Source organism: Pollachius pollachius, assembly GCF_949987615.1.
Source record: "Pollachius pollachius genome assembly, chromosome: 5".
NCBI lineage: Eukaryota > Metazoa > Chordata > Actinopteri > Gadiformes > Gadidae > Pollachius > Pollachius pollachius.
In genome coordinates, this window is record NC_136938.1 from 28,039,150 (window position 1) to 28,058,105 (window position 18,956).

General features: G+C 48.3%; 1 protein-coding gene across 2 annotated transcripts in view; it reads right to left on the reverse strand.

Moving 5' to 3' along the window:
• cgnl1 (cingulin-like 1) overlaps positions 1 to 18,956 on the reverse strand; it is a 30,497-nt gene that overhangs the window by 6,128 nt on the left and 5,413 nt on the right. The window contains exons 4-14 of one of the 2 annotated variants that reach the window (XM_079736746.1): positions 18,516 to 18,624; positions 18,186 to 18,290; positions 17,872 to 17,996; positions 17,148 to 17,289; positions 16,240 to 16,452; positions 8,325 to 8,531; positions 8,138 to 8,242; positions 7,487 to 7,639; positions 6,262 to 6,432; positions 2,730 to 2,891; positions 2,378 to 2,467 (exon numbers count right to left, since the gene is read on the reverse strand). In XM_079736746.1, the coding sequence (XP_079592872.1) occupies positions 2,378 to 2,467; positions 2,730 to 2,891; positions 6,262 to 6,432; positions 7,487 to 7,639; positions 8,138 to 8,242; positions 8,325 to 8,531; positions 16,240 to 16,452; positions 17,148 to 17,289; positions 17,872 to 17,996; positions 18,186 to 18,290; positions 18,516 to 18,624 (1,582 nt within the window). Of the gene's footprint in view, positions 1 to 2,377; positions 2,468 to 2,729; positions 2,892 to 6,261; positions 6,433 to 7,486; positions 7,640 to 8,137; positions 8,243 to 8,324; positions 8,532 to 16,239; positions 16,453 to 17,147; positions 17,290 to 17,871; positions 18,000 to 18,185; positions 18,291 to 18,515; positions 18,625 to 18,956 lie in introns of both variants that reach the window. The other variant, XM_079736745.1, reaches the window with a different exon arrangement.

Consider the following 18,956-nt stretch of genomic DNA (forward strand, 5'->3'; position numbering starts at 1 on the left):
CTGGGGCCCCCATAAGGGCCCCACACACACACTGTCTGAGGGCCCCATAACGGCCCCAACACACACGCAGTCTGAGGGCCCCACACACAGACAGTGTGTGTGTGGGATTACTATTAAATGTTCCTAATTGAAAATTGCTTGTATTTCTTTGATTTCTTCATATTTGTATTTCTTTGTTATTTTAATTGCCCTATATTTTAATTGCCGTATCTTTTCAAAAGCTGCCTATGGACGAGTGTTGCGAATTAGCCCTTGTGCTAAAACACTTAAACAATGCGTCTGTTCTGTCCAATGTAATTGCTATATCCATATCAAATAAACACTAAATAAAAATTATTGATTATAATAATGGTAATTATGTCCAAATATTTCCATAATAATTCTTGTTTTAGTCTAGACTAAAAAACAAGCCAATAATTCAGCACGTTTTTTTAACGCGCAAAGTTGGTACACTTTAGCGCATTGATGATGTCTACGCATGATTAGGCCTCAAGAGTGAATTTAGTGCAAATGAAATGTCTCCATCAACAAACGCCGAATCATTTGATCCAAAACGAGTTCGAAGACAACCGGTGAACTGGTTCCACGACAGAGGAGGGCCCGGAGGCCGCTGATCGATACGGCGGAGGCTCTCTGCGGTTCTCTGAGGGCCGGGGGCCCGGGATCGGTGATATTTTATGCCAATTAGCGGCTGACAGCGGGCTGCTCTGATGAAGGATGGCCCCCCTAACCGGAGGAGGCAGCACGGGGCTGCGGGAGCTGAATCAGCAGACTGGAACATACAGCAAAACTAATCTGCCCTGTGAGAGAGGAGGGGAGATTACTCTCATTTAGACAGGAGCAGCGCACCTGGTGCCAGGAGAGACGCAGGTGTGCTGCCCCCACCCCCCCCCCCCCCTCATAGCCATACAGCCTCCCAACACACACACACACACACACACGCTCCACTGTTGCCGTGACGACCGGCCCCAGCCACACGCTGAACCAATGGCTCTCTGTCACAATGCTACTTTTATCTGTCTGCCAGCGATTTCTAGAAGGGGAACCCTTTGAGGAGGACTTAAAACCCGGGTTTAGACCCCTTCCAATACTAGGCTGTACTCATTTTAAGTTTGGTTGGACGTTGTAAAATGTCTGTATTTTTGATAGATCCAGAACTGAACATTGTACCCTTTAATAATAATTCAGTATTCTAGAAAATATGCGTCATGCGTGTTCACTTTCCTCCTTATCATTCCAACATAAAACAGGACTAGATTTACAAGACCAAAACAACGTCTGTAAAACTGATCTATCCAAGAAACTGTAAGCAGTACAGATGAAACAGGAGCAAATCCTTTTTTTGTAGCGGTTGTAATCCCTCGCTGGGTACAAGCCCGCTTAGTGGCCACGGCATTCGATTTTTGATAAGACAAAACAACCTGAAGAGTATCGCTTTCATTTGAACCCAGCAGACTGCCAACCTGAGACATTTGGCCACATGCACTTCTTGGCAGAAATGATATTTTTCCCCCCCTCCGAGGCCTGGAGTGAATAGACGCTGGGACACCACACTGGCAGGACATCAGCCCCGCGTGAATGCGCAAGATAATCTTACAATGCAATAACTAGAGCACTTTCTCTGGAGCGGGACAAAGAACATCCACACAGAAGTAGACAGGCCTGGACCAACGCACACACCAACACACGCATCAACAGGAATGAGTCTCGATGCACACACTTAATGCTGTGTAGCATGTGGGAATGAGACGGCTGAGCGGGCGACCTCAGAGTGAAGGAGAATGGACCTCATGGAGGAGTCTGGACCCCAGAGTGAAGGAGAATGGACCTCATTGAGGGGTATGGACCTCATGGAGGGGTATGGACCTCAGAGTGAAGGAGAATGGACCTCATTGAGGGGTATGGACCCCAGAGTGAAGGAGAATGGACCTCATAGAGGGGTATGGACCTCATGGAGGGGTATGGACCTCAGAGTGAAGGAGAATGGACCTCATTGAGGGGTATGGACCTCATGGAGGGGTATGGACCTCAGAGTGAAGGAGAATGGACCTCATTGAGGGGTATGGACCTCATGGAGGGGTATGGACCTCAGAGTGAAGGAGAATGGACCTCATGGAGGGGTATAGACCTCATGGAGGGGTATGGAGGGGTATGGACCTCATGGAGGGGTATGGACCTCATGGAGGGGTATGGACCTCATGGAGGGGTATGGACCTCATTGAGGGGTATAGACCTCATGGAGGGGTTTGGACCTCAGAGTGGAGGGGTATGGACCTCATGGAGGGGTATGGACCTCATGGAGGGGTATGGACCTCAGCATGGAGCCGTACGGCTGAGGGGAAGGGGAGTGAGGTGAGGTTGAGGCAGGGCATCAGACCTGGTCTCGCCCGCGGTCGATGCGGTCCATGAGCTGGTCTCCACTCTGCCGCTCCTCGTCCAGGTCCTGCTCCAGCTGGACGATCCTCTCCTGAGCTCGGAGGACACAGGAGGCCAGGGATTAGACGTAAGGCAGATCTCATAGCATTTCATGTGTGCACATTGTTTCTTGGTTTTTCCGAGATTGAGACCGAGGCACGTGCTCTTTATATTCCCAGCGGCTCGAAATGTGTCTGCAAGTTCCTGAATATCTTCCGTTTTCATTTGATTACAACAAACACAACCCACGTCCTTTGTGTTGGACACATCTTCCCTCTCCATCAGTGGTTCCTAGTGCACCCAGTGCGCCGTACCTCCATGAGCTTGAGGTGCCGGGCCTTCTCCTCCTTGGTGTGGGCGTTGCTCTGGGCCGCTCTCTCCAGCTCCTCCACGCTGCGCTCCAGAGCGCTCTGCAGGAGCAGAGCCTCGTCGCGCTCCCTCTGGCTCTGGTGCAGCTCCTCCACCCGCCGGTTCAGCTGCACAACAACACACAGCACCGGGTTCAGCTACACAACAACACACAGCACCGGGTTCAGCTACACAACAACACACACCAGCAGGTTCAGCTAACAAACACACACCAACGGGTTCAGCTACACAACAACACACAGCATCGGGTTGAGCTAACAAACACACAGCACCGGGTTCAGCTACACAACAACACACACCAAGGGGTTCAGTTAACAAACACACAACACCGGGTTCAGCTACACAACAACACACACCAAGGGGTTCAGCTACTCAACAACACACACCACCGGGTTCAGCTACACAACAACACACACCAACAGGTTCAGCTACACAACAACACACAGCACCGGGTTCAGCTACACAACAACACACACCAACAGGTTCAGCTACACAACAACACACAGCACCGGGTTCAGCTACACAACAACACACACCAAGGGGTTCAGCTAACAAACACACAACACCGGGTTCAGCTACACAACAAACACAAACCAACGGGTTCAGCTAACAAAAACACAACACCGGGTTCAGCTACACACACAAACACACACCAAGGGGTTCAGCTACACAACAACACACACCAGCAGGTTCAGCTAACAAACACACACCAACGGGTTCAGCTACACAACAACACACACCAGCATGGTCAGCTACACAACAACACACGCCAACGGATTTAGCTAACAAACACACACCAACGGGTTCAGCTACACAACAACACACACAAACGGGTTCAGCAACACAACAACACACACCAACGGGTTCAGCTACACAACAAACAGACACCAACAGGTTCAGCTACACAACAAACACACAACACTGGGTTCAGCTACACACAAACACACACCAATGGGTTTAGCTACACAACAACACACACAACCGGGTTTAGCTACAAAACAAACACACACCACCGGGTTTAGCTACACAACAAACACACACCACCATGTTCAGCTACACACACAAACACACACCACTGGTTTAAGCTCAAGGAACCCGAGTTGTACATTTTACTGCACATATTCCTAAGTCATTAATATAGACTTCAGTGTGTCACAGTTAGAACTATTATCATGAGAATAATAATTATTATTCATAAATATCGCTAAAGACGGTACCCTTGAATGAATGACCAGCCCTTCAGATTGATGTTGTTTTGTATACGTTCTGTTTTACCCACTGCTCTGAGAAACGATGACACAGTGAGTCTACCGTTTCTACAGCGACTAATGAAGCCATCAGGCTCAGAATATCCCCCATGCCTTACGAAGCGATGCCCCCAACAGCTGGAGCAAACACCCTCACCGAACAACACAGAGCCACAGAAAGGGATCGCTGGTTTCCCCAACAAGAACGAATAATTGGCAATTCCAAAACTGTCATGCCATACATCACAGGCCGGGACACTAAATGGCTAATACTTAGTTAGTTATCGGAAACTAGAACGGATTCTAATTCTGTAAATAGATGGGAGCGTAATCGCTGGATAGAATATAAGTGACCTGCGTTACCATCTGCTACAGAACCAGGGAACCCCACCTCTACCACTAATTAGCCCTGCTCCTTCAGCTGCATCATTTGTCTTCATGACTGAAATTCACTCCACTAATCATGTCCCATGTATTGAGATTAATAATATAACCATTTCATGTTAAACTAACTCTGGAACCAATTAGAAGTGAAACAGTGAGGCAGGGAAAGCTGTTGCATCTCTAACCAGCAGTTTGCAGCCACAACATGTGAAGATTGCCAAACACAAAGGGGGGCGAGGGGGCGGGGGATGTGCATGAACGACCCGACCCGACCCAGCATGGGGGGGGGGGGGGGGGGGGTCGTTAAGAGCGGAGGAGGATGTTGAAAGAGCCAATGCAGCTCTCACAACAATGACATCACAACAATGTAATCCTGCCCTTCCTGACTGCAGCTGGTCAACGGCCATACATCACATCAGCATGAAGGAAGGCGCTGTACATCCAAGATTAAACAGAGAGACACTACAGGCTGCATCCACGCCGAGGTACAGCTTATTGTACAGGCCGGAACACAACCCTTTTTATAATTCACAAATTCTTTGTGAATTATAAAGTATATGAATTATAAAATTACAAATTGCTAAACTTTTCAACATATCTTAAATGAGTCAATCGTGACTATTCCGTGACTAGTGTGGGAAGTAGAGGTAGAAATAATACATGCAGATCCAAACCTTGGTTATACATTATTAGAAAGTAGACAGGCTCAGTGGAACATTAACACTTTGGTTCTCATTATTATTTTAACAACCAAAACAAAGATCTACAAAACCTCCCCTCACAGGATCAAATCAAACTCTCTGTCATCCCCATATCTTGTTTAATCTTGTTTTTTACGTATTCCACATTTTGTCCGCCTACTTTTATAAAGAAGGCTTCCCAAGTAAACGTCTTGTTAGCTGCATTTAAACAGATGGACAGACAAACATCCCATCTGTAGGGGATCATTATAAATCGCATACGTTTAAATCTATGTGAAACCACTACGCATCAACCGCACCCCTTTAAGGAGGAATGGTTCACGTTTGCCTGGTTCTTTGTTGAGCCAAACATTCCTGGCATTCCTGGAGAGCAGACAAGGTTAAACCCCTCAATTGAAAACAGAGTGGGGGCCAGGGGTGAGTTCAACTCAACCGCTGAATTTTAAATAATATTATTGTGGTAAGCGGAGAAAGGTCACTCGGGGATTATAAAGGGTCTCACAATAAGTCTACTTATACACTTGTATCTCAAACTATTTAAATACTTTACAACTCAATGTTAGTACAAACTATTAGTACTCTTAGCCTTAGTAGAAGCATGGCTTGAGTGCTGTACTGTATGTATTACTTACTACAAATAATTATAAAGACACTTCAGCTTAGATATTCAAATGTCTATTAGTGTGATGGGTTCTGAAAAGAGGAGCACAGCACTCACCTCTCAGTGATGTCACCACTGAGAGGGGAGTGATGTCACCACTGAGAGGTGAGTGATGCCATCACTGAGAGGTGAGTGAGGCGGGAGGAGCAGAAACCGCTCATGGTTCAACAAAGGCCTGTCATCGCGACCTCGGCCTGACCTCTGGTGACTTACTAGTCCTGCACTGTCTCCCTTCCTTAAGACCCGGTCTGAGTGACGGGGCGACAGGTCAGACGGGTGAGACGGGTGTGATGGTACGACGGGTCCGACGGACGTGAGGGTGAGACGGGTGTGGTGGTGAGACGGATGTGAGGGGGAGACGGTTGTGATGGTGAGACGGATAGGACGGGTGTGATGGTACGACGGGTCAGACGGGTATGGTGGTGAGACGGGCGTGGTGGTGAGACGGGCGTGGTGTTGAGACGGGTGCGGTGGCAGGACCCACCTCCTCCTGCAGGCCCCGGGCTGCGCCGTGCGCCCGCTCTAGCTCCAGGCCCCGCTCCCTCAGCTGGCGCTGAAGCTCCGCCAGCTCTCGCCGGTTCTTCTCCTTGTAGATGTCGATCTGCTCCTGCAGCTCCTGGGTGGACGACTGCGACGCGTCCACGATCTCGTTCATCTGACGCACAAGACGGGGCGCGTGAGGAGAGGACTGACAGACGTCCGGTGTCAACTGGAACGTACCGGTGTCTGTTTCATATAGCTGGTCCGTGAAACAGATATTGTTGCATTCCAGTTTACAAACCAGATGAACTTACAAAGCGACATTATTATGAACCAGAATTCTCCCTGCTGAGAAAAGTACAATTTCTATTGTTGGACACCACGGCGTTACACGGCATTAGTAATTACTAATCCTAATAACACATTACTAATGCATTCTTCACCGCTCGTCTCGTCTAGCCCTTAACCACGCCCACATCTGTTGCGCTCTGCCCTCCATGTCATCACACAGCAGACAGACACCTGCACCCTGTACCCTGTACCCTGCACCCTTCACCTTGCACCCTACACCGTGCACCCTTCGACCTGCACCCTTCACCCTGCACCCTACACCCTACACCCTGTACCCTACACCCTGCACCCTACACCCTGCACCCTGCACCCTGCACCCTTCACCTTGCACCCTACACCGTGCACCCTTCGACCTGCACCCTTCACCCTGCACCCTGCACCCTACACCCTGTACCCTGCACCCTGCACCCTACACCCTGCACCCTGCACCCTGCACCCTTCACCTTGCACCCTACACCCTGCACCCTTCACCCTTAACCCCTCACCCTACACCCTGCACCCTACACCCTTCACCCTTCACCCTGCACCCTGCACCCTGCACCCTACACCCTGTACCCTGCACCCTGCACCCTACACCCTGCACCCTGCACCCTGCACCCTTCACCTTGCACCCTGCACCCTGCACCCTTCACCTTGCACCCTACACCCTGCACCCTTCACCCTGTACCCTTCACCCTACACCCTTCACCCTTCACCCTGCACCCTGCACCCTCTACCCTTCACCCTTCACCCTTCACCCTCTACCCTTCACCCTTCACCCTTCACCCTCTACCCTTCACCCTGTACCCTTCACCCTGCACCCTGCACCCTCTACCCTTCACCCTTCACCCTGCATCCTGCACCCTTCCCTGCCCTCCGTCTGGCGTCGCTCCTCCCACCTCCTTCTGCAGCTTCTCCACCGTGCGGTCAAGCAGCCTCCGCTCGTCCTCGATCTGGTTCTTGGTGGTCTTGAACTGCTCCTTCTGGAGCCGCTCCTCCGCCAGCCGCTCCTCCAGCTCCCGGTGCTCCAGGCTCAGCTTGCTCAGGTTTCTCTGTGAACCGGTCAGGACCGGTTAGCTCTGCTGCTCTTTGGTGATTCGCTCAGTCGCTCACAAGTTGTCGTGGATATAAGGATCTTATCAATGACGCACATCACAGTCATCTCCGTTACTATATCACAGGATCCCTTAATAATCGTTTCAAGTCCCTGCGCCCCTAAAGATACAAAGATATAGACCACCCCCCGTTCCTCTCTTCAACTGAAAGACGTTAGATTTATGAGTTTTATCTCTGCTTGAGCAAAGATGTGTCTGGTCAGTAAACTAGGCTCCTACTGAAGCCCGGGAACGTGTTTCGCTTTTACCTTTAGCTTCTTTATAGTAACACAAAATAGTTTGTGTGGTTTTGGTTCTTTGAATCCTCTAATGTTTGACTTCCCTACTAAAGTCCTGCACATACAGGGTCTCTCTCTGAAGAGGCTTTAATTCCTAAGCACCAATTCCCAGGACCATGATCGACTGGACCATGATCGACTAAACCGATCAGCCCACCTGTACGTCGTCGAAACGCGTGCTCAGCGCTCGGTTGGCCCGCGACATCTCCTCCTCCTGTTCCTTCACCTCCGCCAGAGACTCCTCCAGGTGCTTCTTGTCCCTCTGAAACCGTCCCCAACAGAGCGAGTCAGACCCCCGGCTCCGTCTGACGCGCCGACCCCCTGCTGATCCAGAACGGGCTCACCTCCAGTCGGACCACCCTGTCGCCCAGCCGGGTCTCCTGCTGCCGGGCCTCCTCCACCACCCGGGTCAGTCGGCCCACCTGGGTCTCCAGCTCCAGGGCCCTCGCCTGGGACCGCTCCGCCTCCAGGGACAGCCCACCCGCCTTGTCCTCCGCCGCCCCGCGAGCCGCCTCCAGCTGGGCCTTCTCCCGCACGGCCGCCGCATGGCCCTGGAGAGAGAGGAACCACAGCCTCAGGACAGACGGACAGGAACCGCAGCCTCAGGACAGACGGACAGGAACCACAGCCTCAGGACAGAGGAACCACAGCCTCAGGACAGAGGAACCACAGCCTCAGGACAGACAGACAGGACAGAGGAACCACAGCCTCAGGACAGACGGACAGGAACCACAGCCTCAGGACAGACGGAGAGGAACCACAGCCTCAGGACAGAGGAACCACAGCCTCAGGACAGAGGAACCACAGCCTCAGGACAGAGGAACCACAGCCTCAGGACAGACAGACAGGACAGAGGAACCACAGCCTCAGGACAGACAGACAGGAACCACAGCCTCAGGACAGAGGAACCACAGCCTCAGGACAGACAGACAGGACAGAGGAACCACAGCCTCAGGACAGACAGACAGGACAGAGGAACCACAGCCTCAGGACAGACAGACAGACAGGACAGAGGAACCACAGCCTCAGGACAGACGAACAGGGACCACAGCCTCAGGACAGACGGACAAGGTCCACAGCCTCAGGACAGACGGACAAGGACCACAGCCTCAGGACAGACGGACAGGAACCACAGCCTCAGGACAGACAGACAGGACAGAGGAACCACAGCCTCAGGACAGACAGACAGGACAGAGGAACCACAGCCTCAGGACAGACAGACAGGACAGAGGAACCACAGCCTCAGGACAGACAGACAGGAACCACAGCCTCAGGACAGACAGACAGGACAGAGGAACAACAGCCTCAGGACAGACGAACAGGGACCACAGCTTCAGGACAGACGGACAAGGACCACAGCCTCAGGACAGACGGACAAGGACCACAGCCTCAGGACAGACGGACAAGGACCACAGCCTCAGGACAGACGGACAGGACAGAGGAACCACAGGCCTCAACCCAAAGGGTACGCCATACTGATGCTGTGTTTAATATTACCATAATTTCCTCCCATCTCCCCCCCTCCATCTTTCTACTGACAAATGTACTTATTGTAATTCGCTTTGGATAAAAGCGTCAGCTAAATGCCATACATGTTATTGTAAATGTCAATCTTACAGAACACTAGTGTGCAGCCTTGGTCAGAGAACAGGGACAGTAACAGTGCTTAGAGGAATGCCCCAGTCCTTTATGAACGGGGACTGCTTCAGTGGTAATAGACTGAAACAGCAGAACCGGAATCAGAGGAACACAAGGAATCCATACAGTAACTCATAACAACGCACTTAGCGGGTATCGACACTGACAACACAACACACTCTCATTCAACAGGAGAATTTGTTGCGTTCGCTCAAACAAGAATATCAGGAATGAGGTGGAATGCTATACAGCCGGCTCTGCAGTTTCCTGTACAGTGCATGCCTAGCCTTTCACCTCAACATTTGTGGTCACTGCCAGACCATTCACCCTGAAGACATCCTGAACTCAATCTTCGAGTTCAAAGCTGAAACATAAAGAGAAGACGGTAAAAACCCCTCTCAAACATATGAAACACTTTATTTTCTTTTGTCAGAGTTATTTATTAATACAAAACATTAAAAAACTACTGAAATAGCTTAGCACATCCCTCTATTATTCTGTGATCTGAAAGCTAGCTGGGGGCTGAAACTATTCAACAGCGAGTGGTTCCCCAAGCAAGCCAGCGTTTAGAACCAAGACTGAACCATGGGCAAACAATTTCTTTATTACAAAACCCTGCGGATCACACAGAGGTAAACACTGTTTTGTGTACCTAATGCAGTGTAGCATGCAATGTTAGTTTTCTGTAAGTTGCCTGACAATAGAAGATTAAATATTTGTAATGTTAATGTTATCATACAAGAATATGAAAAACTAAGACGTCACAAGCAAATATAGAGAATCTATGACTGATCAGTTGAAGATTCTGAAACTGTTGTTGTAATGGAGACATACAACATCATAAAGTCAAAGGCATGCTTCAAGGAAGTGTGAATCATCAAGAAAACATGTTGCATTTCTTTGCAAAAGTCAGTTCCACCCAGATAAATGGTTGGATATGCTCCCATATGCAGGAAACAAAGAACATTTGAACAGAGCATTGAAATACCTTGCAACAGGCCTTGCATATGTATAGCATATGTTTACACTTTTGGAAAATTTTACAGCCAGTGATCATGAATGAGCAAACTTACCCGTGCATGAAATGTAAATGGATTCTGAAAAAGGGACGTAGCGATAACATTGTTTGCAAGAATGCATTATCAGAGCCGGTTTTGAATCAAGATAGTTCAGAACTTCAAGATGAAGGCCTACAGCCATCATATATCAACTCCATTCATGTCGACTCAGGGTTAAATGGCCCTCATTATAAAGCCCTCATGACCATAACAGAATCACACGTTCAGAGCTCACCTTCCACAGCTTGGACAACTGTCGGAAGTGTAAGGCCATTTGATACTGATATTTAGTGCCGAGGAACTATAGCAATAGCACTGGATATAGGCTATAATCGTTTAAAGTAAAGCAGCAAAAAATGCATACACAAGCAAGGTGTTGGTCACTTTTTTGTCTGAGTCAGTGCACCAAGGTCACCTTGAGTCTGAGTCAGTGCACCAAGGTCACATTGAGTCAGTGTTCCAAGGTCACCTTGAGTTAGCGTTCCAAGGTCACCCTGGCCGTCAGCTGTACTGCCACAAGGACTCTGCCTGCCTACCTGCATAATACTTAAGCTCGCTCCAGCTTGATACAAGATAGTCTATATCAGCTTAAAATATATGGATCACCCTTTCACATTTTTATAAAATAATTGGTATCAGAATAAAATCTATATTAAAAAAAAGCAGCAAGAAAAAATGATGTATTAATATTTCTGTACCAAAGAAATTGCAGATTAAACCAACTGTTTTCTTCCAAAAACCAGTAGTACCAGAGTACTTTAGTTCGGCCCTTTTCTGTACTCAGAAATGTTTACTTACAGTTACTCATTAACTCACAATGCCTTTAAAGTTCAGCATAAATTCTTCATGAAAAATCAACATCTCAGGTGAAGTACTTTTTTTCAGACTCGCTTTAAATGTATTCTAGGCCCCAGCACCCTTTCACTGCCAAATTCACTTTGACAAGCGAAGAAAAAACGAGGGAGTTTAGCGTTAAGTTTAGAGCAAATTAGGCTGCACGCATCCAGCGACAGACATCCACCATGCTGACCAGTATCAGTCACTGTGTTCTGCTCCCTCTTGGCCCTTACACACATTATACTGTCCTTTCATTTTCAGCATGGAAAGCATGGATTATTGATGCACTGGCTTCATTTAATAATCAAATAATAAATATTTATTGTCCCCTTGACAAATTTACAGATCCTAATGGGAACTTATCAAATTAATGTTAAAACAGAACTTCTCATTTTCCAAGACCAGAACAAAGTGACCAATATCAACCCTTTCCAGTGGAGACAATGGGCCTGGTGTTCTCTCGGTGTTCCCAGCTCCACCTCACAGAGCAGGATGCTCAAGAACACAGGATATCCCACAGAGCAGCTGCAACAACATTAACCATGACTTCACCTACACAGCCAGCCCGAGGGAGGACTGCAATGGTAAAGGCAATGCTACTGAACAAGGCTAAATGGGTTAAAGGTCAAATAAATATATTATATCTGTGCAAAGCATTTACCTGGCATTAAAGTGCATGCTGGGCTAGCTAGCTAGGCCAGCTAGTGGCTTACTCTGTTTGGAATTGGATCCACATGTAGTTTAATCGTGGAGCGATTGTTTTATGACTAAAATGCAGTTGAAGAACTTCTGGTGTTGTTTTGATTAAATCCAAAATAATAAATCAATGCAACTAATTATTTGTGGGAAAGTGAAAATCATCTGAATGTGTGTAACGATCAAGTTGCCATGATCACAGAGAACAACATACGTTCCCTGCATGATATCAGATGATCAGAGGGAAACGCTCAACAGTTTGGACAAAGCATACCACAACTGCTCCGACTACTCTACGGTAAGAATTAGCCGACAGTTGCTAGGATAAATCGACATCACAGAAAGTTCACCGGTTTCCCCGATTCAAAGCCAAGGAGGTCAAGGAATACGAGAGCTGCGTCTTTCGCTACAAGTACGACACCATAGAAACGATTTCAATTCCTCGCTCTCATCATAAAGGTGTGTATGCGTGTGTATATGTGTGTGTGTATGCATGTGTGTATGCCTGTGTGAGTGTGTGTATGTGTGTGTGCATGCGTGTGTGTATGCGTTTTAAAAGCTTTTCATATCTAAAGCTGGATATCTAGATAGATAATGATGAGTAAAGTTGCATTATTTTGAACTAAACTCCCCAGTACCTAGTGCTGTAAGGACACAACGCTTTCTGCATGCACTGTTCAACACAATCCGTGGCACATGTATCCTCAGCTTTCTTCCTCACTTCCATGTCCTATGCCGGGAATTAAACATTTACATTTACATTTAGGGCATTTAGCAGACGCTTTTATCCAAAGCGACTTACAATAAGTGCATTTGTTACAATGAGTACATTTGTCATAAGAAGTGAAACAATATATCGCTGTCGGTACAGTGAAGATCTTCATAGAACTAAGTGCAAGTATTACAATCGCTAGGCTAACCCATTCCCCGTGTAAAGCAATGATAGCAGCTACTGTAGATGCTACACAATTAAGTACCTTGAATAAGTGCAGTGTACAAGTGCCAGGACGTACAACATTAAACCCAACATTAAAACCGACATTAAACCCTCCACTTTCTGTCTTTACATGCAAACGCATGATAAAAACATCTACAATACGTTGTTCCCATAATTTCCCAGTCAAACCAGTACTTTCAGAACTGTTGACACCACGCTTTGTCCCCTAACTGTCCTGACGGAGTGGATTCCCTTCATCCTTTTATTTCCACCCCGTTTCCTGTGTCCCTGGTACTCCTTCCTGTTCCTGCCAGCCGGCAGTTAGATCAGCACGACGTCAGGACTATGCTAGCATCAGAAACACGACCGATGAGCACATCACACGACCTCTGAGTACCATCAGACGACCTCTGAGCACCGTCAGACGACCTCTGACTACCATCACACGACCTCTGAGCACCGTCAGACGACCTCTGACTACCATCACACGACCTCTGAGCACCGTCAGACGACCTCTGTCCAGCAGGTTGAGACCTTACATGGTTGGTTTAGAGTACGGCCAGGCATTAGACAAGCCTTTAAGTGAGTGGAGGGTCACACTTAACGTCTCGTGGTTAAACAACTTTACAGACGTGGGAAATGAATGAAAGAACATGATAACGGAATAGAATTGTAACGTCATTGTTTCTTTTGTTATAAAAATAACGACAGTAAAAATTGACCTAAGTTTTAAAGAATCGAGACATGAAACAGAAACTCCCTTGGAGGAGCATTGGAGAGATCTGCTCTCCAGGTTAACACCGGTGGAACTCAGCTTCACTGGAACATGATCTGCACAGAGCACATTCTCCACTCACCAGCATTCCTTCAGAGAGGCAACACTTATCTCTACCCCTCCAAAGATTGCCTCGCACAGTCTGCGTATTCCAGAGAATCACAGTTTGATAAATAATCCAATCTACACCATTCATATCTAACTATCTTTCCACTATAAAGTATGCACCCACGACAAGGGTCATTGGTTGAAAATAAATGACAGCTTGTAACGTTTCGCAACGGTTATGAAATTCCCCTGGATAAAAAAAACAAAACACTACGGACCGTTCCATTTCTGAAGAAACCCGGGGTCCCTGCTCTGGCCGGCCCCGCGTACCCCCTCAGCGACCCACTGACCCACTTAGTCAGGGTGTCCCGGCCCCCGCTGGTCGAATTGTGAGAGACAAACTCATCATTCATCTTCTGCTGAGTGTGCCCCACACTCACCCCACTATCCCCACCAGAGCCGGCCGCTCATTAGATTAGACATGGCCTGCTCCTCCAATTAAAGCAACACACACAAAGCCATGCCCTGCTCTACTTCCATACGTGCCCTCTCTGTCCATGCATTGTCAGCGGGATGGGCACTGCTGCCAAAAGAGGGGAAACATTGAACTGTAGCCTAATAACAAGAAGACGCACAGTTTAGTCTTCATTCATTGGTCTTAGTCATCTCCCTCATCCCTTCGATCGCACTGCCACTAAACAATACAAATAGGAATTTAAACGTGAAATGACTCGCGTTGTATTTTGGATTCCTAAAGCTACTCTGCTCTCTGACGTGTTGTCCTTTTGAAACTAGAATGTAAACGAGGAAGCACTCAACTAGAGACAATCAAACTATTTTTATACTTTGATTAACTAACTTGTAAGTCACTTTTGATAAAAGTCTAAAACTTCTGAACGACGAGAAAATACATCATTCCCCAGATTGACACAATATAAATATCTATAAAAAAAAAAAGAGCACTTTTAATGAAAGATAAAAAAACGTCTGTTTGAATGAAGGGCATCGTAAGAAAAGAGGCAGGCAGAGAAGAGCGGTGTCCCAGCGACATGTGTCCACCACCACCCCACCTCCCCTTCACACGTGTTGACCACAGCTAACCTGTGAGCTTGTTAAGTCACAACGCTTCTCAGGGATTCTAAACGAGCGCCTATCTCTGATTGAGCAGCGTGCATCCCTCAGAGGAGGGAGGTACCCCTCCAATAAACCGCTTCCCGCCCGTTCCCAGCGACAACACATCGCTCACTCATCTCAGCTCACAGTTTGAAAGGATTCATGAGCTTGTAAAATGACGGCATTGTTTGCTTATTCTCGTTTATTGACTTTGAGTCGTCAAAGTTTGACTAAATGACATCTGGATTTGCATGAAGACAAACATTGTTTGGTACCGTTGTTCGTTGTCACCCAACGTCTCATCTCTCTACAGGCAATGTGGGACAATTCAAACATAACACCACAGATGATACTGAAACAGACAATAACAGGTCATAGAACAACAACCCAGGACTAAAACGGAAGACCAATATGGTGAGGTCGTCATGGTTTCCACCAAATGAGCAAAAACAATGAGGTCATCCTGTAACCTGTTGACAATGCCTCAAGACTTCCCTCCCCCCCCCCCACTGGGGGACATGGAAGAGGAAATGACCTCACAGACTCTTCTACACCCACTGGAGGACCAGGTCGTGTTCTGGGTGAGGAAATGACCTCACAGGTTCCTCCTGTAGATGTTTTGCTCCATGGACCCCCACCAGCCCAGTAGGAAGCCAGGGGACAAAGGGAACTCCCAGTGAGAGCGCTGAGCTACACGTCACTGTCCTCTCTATTCACTACCGTCTGCACTTAGCTCTCCAACAGCCTCAGAAACACCGATCTGAGTCGTTTGCAAATACAACTTAAAAATATAAAAGACAAAAAGGTGGAGATTTAGGATAACTTCCTACTTCCCGCCAATCCTTGACCTTAAAATGAAGGCTACTTAAACTTACAAAACATTAACTGTGGGAATAAAAGCCTTACAGAAATAAAGCTACAGTGCCGTTCTCTGGGCTTCAGGGTCACTTCAAAGCCCCCCGTACGGCGGAGCTCTGAATGGAAACAAACAGACTGCGGGCCCCCGCCGCCCTGCCTTATCTCCCCCCCCGCTGCCGCAGGGTGTGAGCTGGAGCGGGGGAGGGGGGGGGAGGGTGTAGCGGAGGTGTGTGTGTGTGTGTGTGTGTGGGGGGGGGGGAGGGGGGGGGAGAACACAGAAGGAGCAGGCTGGGCGCTACCTGCTGGGCCTCCTCCAGGCTGGTCTGCAGCCGGCTGATCTCCTTCTGGTTCTGCTCCCTCAGCTTGTCCACCTCCTGGTCGTGGGAGGCCACCTCCTCCTTCAGTGCTCCCTTCAGCGCCGTCAGCTCCCGCTCCCTCCTCCTCAGCATCTCCTCCAGCTCCTCCCGAGCCAGGAGGTGCTCCTGCAGCTCTGCTCGCAGCACCATCAGGTCCTGGAGGAGGAGGACAGCGGCATAGAGAGAGTGAACACAGCGAGACAGAGAGGGTTTCTACAAGAATCTTACAGTCCTATCCGGTTGTTGCTTTGGCTAAATGAGCAGCCGGTAGGAAACATGCTATCTACCTAGCACACCGTGGCCCTGAGTAAACACGTTCTGTATGATCTGACCTCAAAACGTGTGTGAGAGATGACCTCTCCGTCTAAACCGGCGGGAGCGGTTGAATGAGAGACAGACAACCCTTCAAACCATCTCCGGAGGAGAGGTACACCACAGTCAGTCCAGAGGGACTTGAACCTCACGCCCTGAGGTTCTTGTCTAGAAGGAATGTCCCACTGAAGCGCTGTCACGTCACGTACAACTCGCAAACCAATGCGACAAGTTTCTCACAAACGTCGGTGTGCTTTGCAGAGACGGTGGTTTGAATTCTAATATCAAACATGATTTGAATGATAAACCAAAGCCATGTGAACTGGTACTGCAGTACTAGTCTGACCTGTACGTGAGGGTGCATATCAAGTCAGGATCTTCCTGAACTACGTATGACCATGCAGTGAGGGCATTGTGCTTCATTTGAATCTAGATAAATAGATCCACATGACTAAACAGGGCCTATGAGCAGACTCAGGCTCCTGTTAAAGCTTTAAGTGTTTATGTGTGAAGTCTTGTATGTTCCGTTGCTGATGTACCGTCATCAGTGCGTCTTTCTCCTCATCAGCAGCAGCAGACTTCTTGGCGGAGTCCAGCTCATCGTGCATCTCTGACAGCTGATCCTGCAGGTCTCGTATCTCGCTCTGGTACTTCTCTCTCTCCATCTTCACCTGGAACAGCCTGTCACATCCAAACGCGCTCACAGTGAGGGATGTCCGGGGAGAACCGCCAGACTCAACATATTTCACACACCGCTCCAGTGCTCATAACTTAACTACCGTTTTAAAAAGGATAGAGCGTCTCATTACTCATGTTGGACCATGTATGTCTTAACACTATCTGTAGGCCAGGAGATTGGGGCGTACAGACAAGGAAATATTACAGACACAGAATTTAAGACAATCACACCGAGTGAGTTTCTGCAGGGACCACAAAAAAGGTCTTCCTAATCATCATCATCATCATCATCATCATCATCATCATCATCTTCAAGGTAGTTTTTTGTCAACACATTACATCGTCAAGGATGGACACTAAATGCTCATCATTACCGGTTTCCAACACGTTAATTGATTACGTTGATTGTGAAAAAACACAATCAATTAGTAATGTGCTATTGGTGACAGCCCATAATTCAAGGTGAGGAAATGACAGAAGACAATACAGGCCCCAGGAAGAGCGAACACCAAGCTGTGAGGAGGATCACACTGAAACAATGAAGGTATGTCTGCTGCATGCTGAGCTCCCAGCCGGGCCACTCACTCCTCTAGCGTGGTCTGGAGATCGGCTTCCGTCTTTGTCAGCTTGGTGTTCAGACGAGAACGCTCTTCGTCGCTCTGCTGCAGCTCCTTCAGACCCGACCCGATCTTCTCCGAGTCCAGACGACTCTTCTGATGACGAGAGAGATGGAGACAGGCTCGACATGCAGGCCAACGGAACCAGGTTGTTCTCATTGTTCTAAGAATTATTACTCATAGCGTTTATATTCTGTGCAGCTTCCCATGATCCGTATTGAACAAAACAGTTACTGGAAACCACAAAACCATAAAAAAACTAAAACAATATTACAGCATTACCTTGGACTGTTCTGCAAGTTTCTGTTTCGTGTCCAATATTTCCTTCTCCAGCCTTTCCTTCTGCTCCTGCAGCGCCCGTGTCTGAGCGGCCATGTCAACGGACGGCTGGGAAAACAGACGATTACATGACCGCCTGTACTCCACACATGCTATAGATCACAATGCCTCGGAAATCTTCTAAATCATATGCATTGCTGAATACAGACTAAAACACTGCCATTGAGTTTTTTTGGTCCACTTAAAATCTGAAGCCTATAAAGAGTTGGCTGAGAGATTTGACAGTTCCTGGAGAGTCTTACAACACGATAACCGCTCCACCGATCCTCTCACCTGGTGGTTGTCCACCTGGACGCCTCCGGACGCACGAGACTTCAACGTCTGGATCTTCTCAAACACCAGGTTCACCTTCCTCTTGGTGGTGTCATCAGTGTCACTACATCTGCACACACACACACACACACACACACACACACACACACACACACACACACACACACACACACACACACACACACACACACCTAATGAGGCGTTGTAAATCCCTTTGAGTGTGCAGTCGGTCAACGAGGGTTACCCCGGTGCTTGGGAACCGGGGACGCCATTGGTCGGAGACCGGACGGATAAGAGGGCTTTGATGTGTCACATTGCAACAAACTGGGCCTCATTACACCAGCGGCTGACTACGGAGGTACTGGGGGAAGTGGGCAGAGATTCAACTGCTCCGTAGCTCAGATTCTACCAAACTCCAACAAACAGAAGGTTGACACATTT